Source organism: Astyanax mexicanus, chromosome 2 (assembly GCF_023375975.1).
Source record: "Astyanax mexicanus isolate ESR-SI-001 chromosome 2, AstMex3_surface, whole genome shotgun sequence".
NCBI lineage: Eukaryota > Metazoa > Chordata > Actinopteri > Characiformes > Acestrorhamphidae > Astyanax > Astyanax mexicanus.
This window is the reverse complement of record NC_064409.1, coordinates 59887540-59897503: the sequence shown is the minus strand read 5'-3', so window position 1 is coordinate 59897503 and position 9964 is coordinate 59887540. Positions and strand designations below refer to the sequence as shown.

The 9964-nt window shown below is 43.0% G+C and overlaps 1 protein-coding gene across 1 annotated transcript; it reads left to right on the top strand.

The window, feature by feature from the left end:
• The first annotated feature begins 204 nt into the window (after positions 1-204).
• On the top strand, positions 205-3275 carry fjx1 (four-jointed box kinase 1). Its single transcript, XM_007228159.4, has one exon. The coding sequence runs from the start codon at positions 526-528 to the stop codon at positions 1717-1719; it is 1194 nt and encodes a 397-aa protein (XP_007228221.3). The 5' UTR covers positions 205-525; the 3' UTR covers positions 1720-3275.
• Positions 3276-9964: the final 6689 nt, after the last annotated feature.

The window sequence follows — 9964 nt, the reverse complement described above, 5'->3', positions numbered from 1 at the left end:
CGCCTTATGCTGCGCTGTGATTGGCTAGTAGCTAGTCAGCGTGCGAGACTGGCCAGTCACAGTGAAGAGGGCAGAGCTTTGCGCAGAACGGGTGTGAAAAAAAACAACAATAAAGAAAGAAGTCAGCCAATAGCTTTGGTGGAGGGGGTCACGTGGTGTTTCGCCTTTCTGTGGGAGCGGAGCGGAGCTTGGCTCAAAACTCAGTAGCCAACGGTCGCGGAGAGAAAGAGAGAGGAGGCGAGGTGTGTTCAGTACAGCGGAGAACAGCAGCGCGCTGCGAGCAGGGAGCTGAATTAGAAGCAGTGCAGTGGAAGAAGATAAAGACGGGTCTGCTTTGTTGTGTTTGGCGGTAGCGGCGGAACACACACACTTAGAACAGAGACAGGAGAGGAGAAGTGAGGAGAGAAGTGTGTGACTCTCTTTATTATAAGTGTTCCAGTGGGGTTCCTGTGGGGCTGAGTCTCGCAGCCTCGTGGATGGAGAACACGTAGCTGAAGTCCGGTGTGAAGAGTGTGTGCGGAGCGGATGGATATGAGGGCGGTTTCGGTGAACTCGCTGGCGCTGCTGCTCCTCTGCTCGCTCGCCTGCGTGCTGCACCTGTTTGGCGGCTTGGAGCGGCGCCTGGAGCGGCGGGAGCGGGAGCTCGGCCCGTCCTCCGCCAAAACTTTCCGAGCGCTGCTCGCCGTCCCGGCCGTCGCGCGGTCTAACAACCTCAGCGCGGGAATTACCACCACCACCACCACCACCAATGGGAGCACCGGCGTCCAGCGCGACCCCCTACCCCTGGAGGACGGCGTGTTCTGGAGCCGCAGCCTCGAGGCTCGCCTGCCCGCCGGCTTCAGCGAGGACCGCGCGCGGTTATGGAGCCAGCGCGCGCGCGCCCAGCGCGTGGTCTCCCTCGAGCCGGGTTGCGGCAGGACGTCCAACCAGCTGGCCACGTTCTCGGACGGGAGCAAAGCGTGCGTGCGCTACGGCATCAACGCGGAGCAGGTGCAGGGAGAGACTCTTGCTTATTACCTGGCGAAGCTGCTCGGCATCTCCAACGTGCCCCCGCTCGTGCTCGCGCAGCCCAGCAGCGCGGAGCAGCAGTGGGCGCACGTGAGGCAGCGCGTGGACGGCTTGCAGTGGTCCGGACGGGCCGTGGTGTCCATGACCGAGTGGATCGCCAACTTGAGCGGGGTGGTAACCCCCTCGCCCCTCCGGCCGGACAGCAGCGGCCTGCGCCCTACTATGGACCTGGGCAACCGGACAGAGGCGGAGCTGCTCGAGCTCGTGCAGTGGAGCGACCTGGTCGTGTTCGACTACCTGACTGCCAACTTTGACCGGCTGGTCAGCAACCTGTTTAGCCTGCAGTGGGACTCCCGAGTCATGGAGCGCAACACCAGCAACCTCCTCAAGACGCCCCAGGGCGTCCTGGTATTCATAGACAACGAGGCAGGCCTGGTGCACGGCTACCGCGTGCTGGACATGTGGGAAAGGTACCACAGCTCCGTCCTGAGGTCTGTCTGCATCTTCAGGAGGAGGACGGCCCAGAGGGTCGCTGCACTGCACCGGTACCGCGATGCCCGGGCACGCCTCTTTGACCTGTACCGGGACAGCGAGCCGCTGGCAGCAGAGCAGGGCTTTTTGTCCGATGAACATGCCAGGATATTACAGGACCGGATAGACAGAGTGTACAGGCACATACTGCACTGTAAAGGAAAGTACAGCCAGCTGTAATTTTTCTTTTTTTTTTTTTTTTTTTTTTTTTTACAATAGGTGCACACCCTTTCCCAAAAATCTGAGAATGACGAGGACCACTGGTTGCGAAAGTAACTGATGCAAGCAAAACCTGTATTCTACTTTCTGTAACTTTTCAGCATCTGGCTGGACTATCTCCTGTGGGGACGAACCTTTAATGTGTTGAAGTGAATATTTGTTGAATTTTTAATGAGGAGAACAATGTTGTGTTTAGTTTATAAGTCTTAAACTACAAAAGAAAGTTTAAACTAGAGGTGGATGATATGGATACAAATCATATATTATATCTCCATATTTAAAGAGTCTTTTCATCCAAGTTACTGCCATTAAATTACTGCCCAGTATTGAGTACAGTGATTTTTATTTTTTGTTAAACTTTGCTCGACTCTATTCAATCAAACAGGACTAATAATGAACACACTTTGTGTTGGTGGACACAGTTGGTGCAGTTGGACGGTGTTTTTTAATCACCCGTGAAATCAACTATTTGCTTAAAATGTTAACAATACAGTCATATATCCGCATATCGCCCACCTCTAGCTTAAATCCACAGGAAAGACAAAGCACATTGCTTGTAATAGAACTAATCAGTTAGGCAATGCAATACAGGCCTATCTCCAGTCACACGTTGAACACAGACTTAACTGTTGTAGGTTGCTGCTTCCACCATTTTTTGGTGACGTTATTCTTACATTGTTATTTTATTTGATAGATGCAGAGCTACATCCCAGTTAACAGGAATCTGATCACCAAGTGTTCTGTTAAGTGTTTTATTGGCGTATGCTTTGTTGTTAAAATACTTTGGAGAAGCTCTTGGTTGCTGTAGCGCTGCACTTGGTTTAGGATATATGACTGATTTACACTAGCTGCGTTCCAAAGCCTTGGCTGCAGTCAGGGTAGGGTAGGTAGGTTGTGAACACTGTTGATCACACATCTGGAACAGCTTAATGAGGTTTTGTGATAACGGCACCAGAACTGTTACATTTGTGATGCACAAATATGGGTGCTTTTTAATTTCTTCACAGGAATGAATTATATTACATAATTAATTATATATTATAAAATTCTTATAACAAAGTTGTATGTGTGCACAAAATTGTGGATAATTAAGGGCAGGGAAGGATACATTAGTTGCATCCTTAAAATTCAGGGCTGTTTGGTAAGAGCCGCTCACTTTGGAACAGCCTTTTACAACATATCAGCCAAGAAATGCAGCCTCCCTTAGTTCTAGCCTAGGCTTTGGAAAACAGCTTTTGTTTCAAAAGTCAATGAAAATGGGCACCTTTTTTATTGTTCCTTCACAGCTTTACAATTCAAATAATAGCCTTAATGAAGTGATGGGATGTCCGTTGGTGTGAACAAGTATTGTGGGTTTTTGCTTTGTGAATTCTGGATATTCTATTTAACTAATTTAAAATCACAGTATGTGATAACATACATTCCAGTTGTTTTTTTATTGGTACAGAAAACCTGTGTCATTTTTACATGCCATTAAAACTAGTGGAACGGAAGCGTTTTCACTAAGCCGAACATGACGGTGCTGGTCTAGAGTCTTTTTTCCCACACATCCCACACAGCAATATGAACGTCTTGTGACAGAGGCTCTCTCAGTGTTAGACACTGTTGCTATTGTGATAGTGGAATGCCATGCACGGACTCAGCCAGTAACATTTTACATGGTACAAGGCTCCTTTCTTCACAGGCTCCTTGCACATCACAGTCAGTTCAGACACACTGGGGAATCATTTTGATGCTGCTCTTTTATTTTCAGGGCCACTGGTACGAGCGACGCTGTGGAGAATGTCAACAAGTCGACCGAGAACCAGTAAAGTTTACATTTGCGAAATGTTAACGAGTGAATGAATCTCAATGAAGTAAGGGTTTACGCACGGGAGTGTAATGGATGACTCAGAGCATGCTGTTAATTGGAGTTGCTAACTGCTGGGTCAAGCCCTCTGATGCACACTGCGAGCAAAGTGGAGCTGTTCCGTGTTTGTTCGCTCATCAGTGCACAGAATTTCATATGTAATTATATCCCATGCGGCGTGGAGGCTAATTTGTTTGGGTTTGTTATTGATTTCCTGGATTTCAGGCTCATTCTGCTGTTCAGGGTTTCGAGTTGAGGAGGGCTTGGAAGATGTTCCACAAACATAGTGGTGGGAATCAGCGATCAAAGCAGCTCTAATGCTTTCCAGTCCATCCTCACATGTGTTACAGATTATGATGGACACACTCGCACCTTTGTTGATTTCCTTGGGGGTTTTTTTTTCCCCCCACCCATGCTGCCCAGATGTGGATTTGTGTGGAATGCACTGTCTGCGATATCAAAGGTTACAGATTATCCAAGGAGGAACTTCAGATTCCATGGGGCTGATCTCAGCTGCTTGTGCTTTCTGCTAGCATTTAGTGTCATGATACACATGGCTTCATCTCAAGCACTGTGTGTGTATATATATATATGCAACCGTAGGGAGTACTGTAGGCTGTACTGTCTGTACTCATGGTAATGTGGATAGAGAAATCGATACGTGTGCAGACTGAGTAAGGGTGTGGATCAGCAGCTGGGTTAAGGTGGGTTATTGTGCTGCGGTATTGCGTGCAGCTGGGTGTCTCGCTCTAAGGCACGTCTGTCGTAGCTTGGAGCTGGGAGAGATTTACGAGAGTCTGCAGACACTGGGGATTACAAAAACAATGCAAAGCTGAGCCCTGCATGCTTAAACCAGACACAGGCAGCCTCAACACATACAATCCCTTAAAAACACACATATCAGCTCCAGCATGTGTGCTATGTGGTTGAAGTGGAAAAGGAAAGTTGTATGCATTTTAAAGAGTCCCCCCTTTGCTGTTTGAAAGAGAAGCCCCCACTCCACCCTCCTTTAACAAGCTCTGTCTGAAGTTTGCCTTAATAACACACTGGCAGCTGAAATCAAAGGCAACATTGCTTTGCTGGCTTTTACGCCTTGCTGTTTGCACATGTGGCCTCTGCTCTGTGTCTGGGCTTCGTTACTGCTCGCCTCACACCACAAAACCACACAAAGCCCCCCCCCCCCCCCCCACAACACAAACCTTCCGTCCCTTAAACACAGAGCTCCCCAGCCCCCTGCTGTGCGACATGACCTGGTTACCACTCAACCCCCACCGGTCAGCGCAGAGGCCATTGCTTTTTATTCAATCCATCTGGACTCTGTGTGTTGAAATGGCAGGGCCCGCTGGTCTCTCAGCTTGTTCGTACTCTGAGCAGAGGGACTTGGTCTGCTTAAGGACAGCCTTGGGGCAAAGCAGTCTTTTTAGTGCTGATCTAGGACCTGCTTCATTGAGCCTTGCTGAAACCATAAAGCACAGTCAGAGATAACTGTACAAAATGCTCTCAGGTCAGCAGGCAAAGCTAACCTTATGTTATAGATAGCTGCAGGTGGGAGTTCACCCTTCAGGACTTGCCCCAACATGTTCCTGACTGTAGACGGTATCATCTCCAGTTCTACAGATGCAGCCCAGGTTGCAGGTAATCACAGGGTCGGCTCTGGTGGCTTGGGGGAGGCACCCACATTGCAGACATTCCAGAGGAAGCTGGGGTGGATCTGTTTGTGTTCTCCCTCCGGACAGAAGATTCCCAGAGCGCTGGAGACCCAGATGTTTACCAAGCTTCCTCTCTCAGTGCTGAACTGCACATCTGGCACATCTCTTCAGTTATTTAATGGTTTGAAAACCTCAGTGCGGGTTTGATTAAGTTTTCGCTGATTATCTCAAGAAAACTTAATCAAACCGTACAGCAGATGGCCGTGATATATGTGTTTTGCACTTCAGATCTGCACTTCTGTCTAGCTTTAGTTTAATTAAATTTTTGTCATTATGCATATCATCAGTGTCATGTCAAAACCCCTAAATCTCTTAGTTTTTTAACGATATTTCGGAACACCAGCTGCGCATTATACATTGAGCAGCAAATACATCAGCTGAAAAGATCCAAAATGATTTGGCATAATATTACGGTATATTGTTGTGCATACAATTTTATTTTAAAATATGTTTTAAATAATTCCTCCTTCTTTTGTACAGTTATCAGTTTGGAAGTTGAGTTCACAATATCTCTGTTTAAGGCAGTAAAAAACATGTTTTATGCATCAAAATAAAACATGGGTCTAACTAATTGTGTACTAATAATCCTTATTGGCTTTTGAGTATGTAGAACATTAAGATAAAAAATATGTCAAACTTCCATGAAATATCCATGAGGCAACTGTGTTTTTTTCTGTTAGTATGGTTATGATGAATACTGTTATCCCACAAGGCAAAACAGATAATTCTACTCATGTCTGGACCGAAATAATGTTGAAAAACAAGCACAGCTGCAGCATCAGCAGGAGAACTTACAGTGATGTATGTTGGCATAGCAATACTTAATAATTTTATGTTACTACAAAATGGGTTAGCATGTTAATATTTTTGCATGCTAACCTGCCAAACAAATTTAAAGTTAAGGCATAGTCTATACCTTATAGTGCTAGTATGTATTACACAAATGCGATGCAGCCATGCAGCACTGCAACAAAAATATATATCTATATATATATATATATATATATATATATATATATATTTTTTTTTTTTTTTTTTTCACCAGACAGTGTTGCTGTCCTCTTTGAATCTTCTCAGTGTGCAGTTGTCCCAGTGTGCAGTTAAATAGATGTAAACAGAGATTGTAGCCATTCAGCCAGGTTAGCGTTTAGCCATTTCCGGTGCTTCAGAGGGTTTTGTGTCTGTCAGTGAAGGCTTACAGTGTGGATAACTGCAAGGATAATTGCTCTGGTCAGCCTGCTTTTGTCCTTCAGTCAGTCAATCTTCCTTCTGTGGTATGCCTACAGTAAGCTTTTAACCTTCAGTCAGTCATTTTCTGCTATACCTAGAGATGGCTTTCTCTCACACAGATAGCTTTCAGCCTTTCTTCCTTATCTGGTATGGCTAGAGTTAGCCTTCAGCCGTTGTTCCTTCTCCAGTATAATTGGAATTTAGCCTTTAGCCTTTGGTTAGTAATTGTCCCTTCTCTGCTTAGCTTTTAGACTTTTCAGCTGTTCTCCATTCTATGATACACCTAGATTTAGCTTTTAGCTTTTGATCAGCAATTTTCGCAATTTCCAGTTTTCATTCTCCAGTCTGCCTAGTTTTAGTTTTTAGTATTTACTGTCTTGCTTTATATTCTCCTGAAGTAGTGTTTGTGTTTAGCAGCATGTCAAACTTTCATTACTCAATTGTAACAAGATAAAGACAGTTTTCTATTCTAGGCAAAAAATCATCTAAACAATTAAAAAGTCAATTTCCTTCTCTTACATGACATTATTGTTAGACATAATATGAGTAACTAATATGCTAGAAAACCAATTAAATTACATTCATAATAGGAAGACTCCTATTATGCCCAGTTTTCTGCTGTGCAGTGTGATCTAATGGAATACGCACATGAAGGACATGAAAGGATATTTTTTAGAAAAGGGCAATTAGGCTGGTACAGAGCACTCCCATGGGAAAGTGCGTGTTTAACTTTTGTCCTGGCCAGTGTGTGTGTGTGTGTGTGTGTGTGTGCGCACATGTTCGGCATACTCTGGGTGCCACATTGCAAACTTTCTATGCGTGAGTGATTTGATTGGGGCACAAACACAGCCGAGGGAAAGTCATTTAGCCACACTCGGGTGGGCATGAGCCAGTATAGCATGGCATAAAAGCTGGCAGGCTGGGTGCCTTACTTGCTGGCCAAAGCCTCCAGGACCCTTACCCAACCTAGAACATTCAGTTTTTACAGCTTTTTAAATAATTAATAACATTTTTTATTCTCAAGCAACCTGCACATCTCTGCTACAAATGACAGCGCAAAATACACTGTTTGAACTTAGTGAAAGTGATGTGTGTGCAAATGTTTTAATCATGATTTTTAATGATAAACGATTTTAATCATAGGTGGAGTTAATTGTAAGAGTTGGCAGGACTTGTAAGAATCGCTTAAAGGGCTGGTCAAATTCTATGTTGTATGTGCAATCAAGAAACATTGGCAGGAAATGTGCAAAATAAATTATGTTTCCACTGTATTCGCTACTTATATATACACAAAGATCTAAAAGCAACATAATACAATCAGAATGGAGAGATTAAAGTCAGTTTGCTTTTAGCAGAATTATCTTTGCAGTCAATTGTAATCTTTTAATGGCTTTGTTGTTTGCAGTACAGAGAATCCAGGCATGCCGATACATCTGGGAGCACTAATGCACCAGACATGTCCTGTATATTGTAATATAGAGAGTACATGGTAATAGAGGTAATATACAGCTCTGGAAAACAAATAAGAGACCACTTAAAAATGATGAGTTTCTTTGATTTTACCAAATTGAAAACCTCTGGAATATAATCAAGAAGAAGATGGATGACCACAAGCCATCAAACCAAGCTGAACTGCTTAAATGTTTGCACCAGGAGTGGCATAAAGTTATCCAAAAGCAGTGTGTAAGACTGGTGGAGGAGAACATAAAAACTGTGATTGAAAAAACAGGGTTATTCCACCAAATGTTGATTTCTACACTCTTAAAACTTTATGAATATGAACTTGTTTTTTTTTTTTTTTGCATTATTTGAGATTTTTAATTGTATGCAAATAAATGCTCTGAATGGCAATATTTGTATATTTAATTTGAAAGAAATGTTGACTGTAGTTTATAGCATAAAACAACAATGTTAATTTTACTCAAACATATACCTATAAATAGCAAAATCAGAAACTGAAGTGGTCTCATTTTTTACCAGAGCTGTATGCAAGTATATTAAAGTATGGGGGTATAGTTGAGTGGAGGGAGAACAAGGTAGTGTAGAATTGCATTGGGTAGAATAGGGAGTATGTGTTTTTAGTTTTTTTTTTTTTTTTTTTCATTTTTTAGATTTACATTATTTTATGCACATTTTCACACCAAAACATAGTTGATGAAAAATACATCTTATGTGTTAGTATACAGCCTGATACTCCAGCGCTAACTGGCTCAATGTAATTACAGTTCTGCTGGCTGATTAAGCAGCCCTTGGAGAGTCAGATACAAAACAGCCCAACCAGGTTTTATACGCTGAGAGAAAGCAAAAATGTTGACTTTGTCAGTCTGCTGAAGTGGGGGCATTTGAAGCGTTTCACATCCTTTTATCATCAGTACCAGACGCAAGCTTGTTTTGACAGGTTGAGTGAATTTAACCTTACCTTCAGTCCTAATATCCATTTCTCTGTTTGTCTATCGACCATTCGCTCTGTCTCTCTATTTCTTTTTCTCTCGTAATGTATTTGCACATGCACACACACACACATGCATGCGCTCACACCCAGAATGACTCACACAATCAGTTCTACCTTATTTTTTACAGTCTCAACTCACTTCAAAAGAAGAACAAACTTAAAAAATATATATGCTTTATTAATTCTTCTTTGTTGGCGATGCATTTGAACTGTGCTTTAGAAACATATTCAAAGTCCCTTTAATAGTCATAAATACTAGTCATCTAGATTACAAAGTGCACTTTAATATTTAGTTTATTTTAAAGAAGAAGACTTTCTAAAAGAGAGAGAGAATAATCAACTGAGAGAAACTGAAAGCTGTATCATACCACCCAGACACTGCATAGATAAGGCAGCCTCTTATTACACAACATCAGAAATAGAATAATAAACATAAAATAATGATAATAATAATAAATAAATAAATTCAGCTGCAAGCCCAAAAAAATAAATCAACAGCAAACAAAACAACCAACCACGCAAACAGTGCACACACAGCCCACATGCACACACACAGACACACCTAAGAAGTCCCTAAATCGTGACTTTAAGTCCTTAGCTGTCCCATAAAGAGTCCTTTATGAGTGTGGGAAGGTCCTTCTCAGCTCCAGAGGCCTGACATACACAATGCAAAGTCACTCTGTATCCAAAACGAACAGCCTGCAAACCATGATGCAGTTATTCAGGGGAAGGCCCGGAGAGTCTCTGAGGGCCAGCAGTACAATATACGAATAGTACAGGGTACAAAGTACATTGACTTTTACTGTCCTCCTAGAGGTGAATAAAAGTCAATGTAGAGTACCTGAACTAAAGATACAAATACACTTTTGTGTTTTAAAAAGGTTGTGACCAAGTAGATTATGCCTAATATAATATAAACCAGCAAACTATTTTGATTCACTTTGATTCAGGTTGACCTTAAAGTGT

What these genes read in the sequence shown, in the direction of transcription:
- fjx1 (XM_007228159.4), top strand. Translation starts at nt 526, where the DNA reads ATGGATATGAGGGCGGTTTCGGTGAACTCGCTGGCGCTGCTGCTCCTC.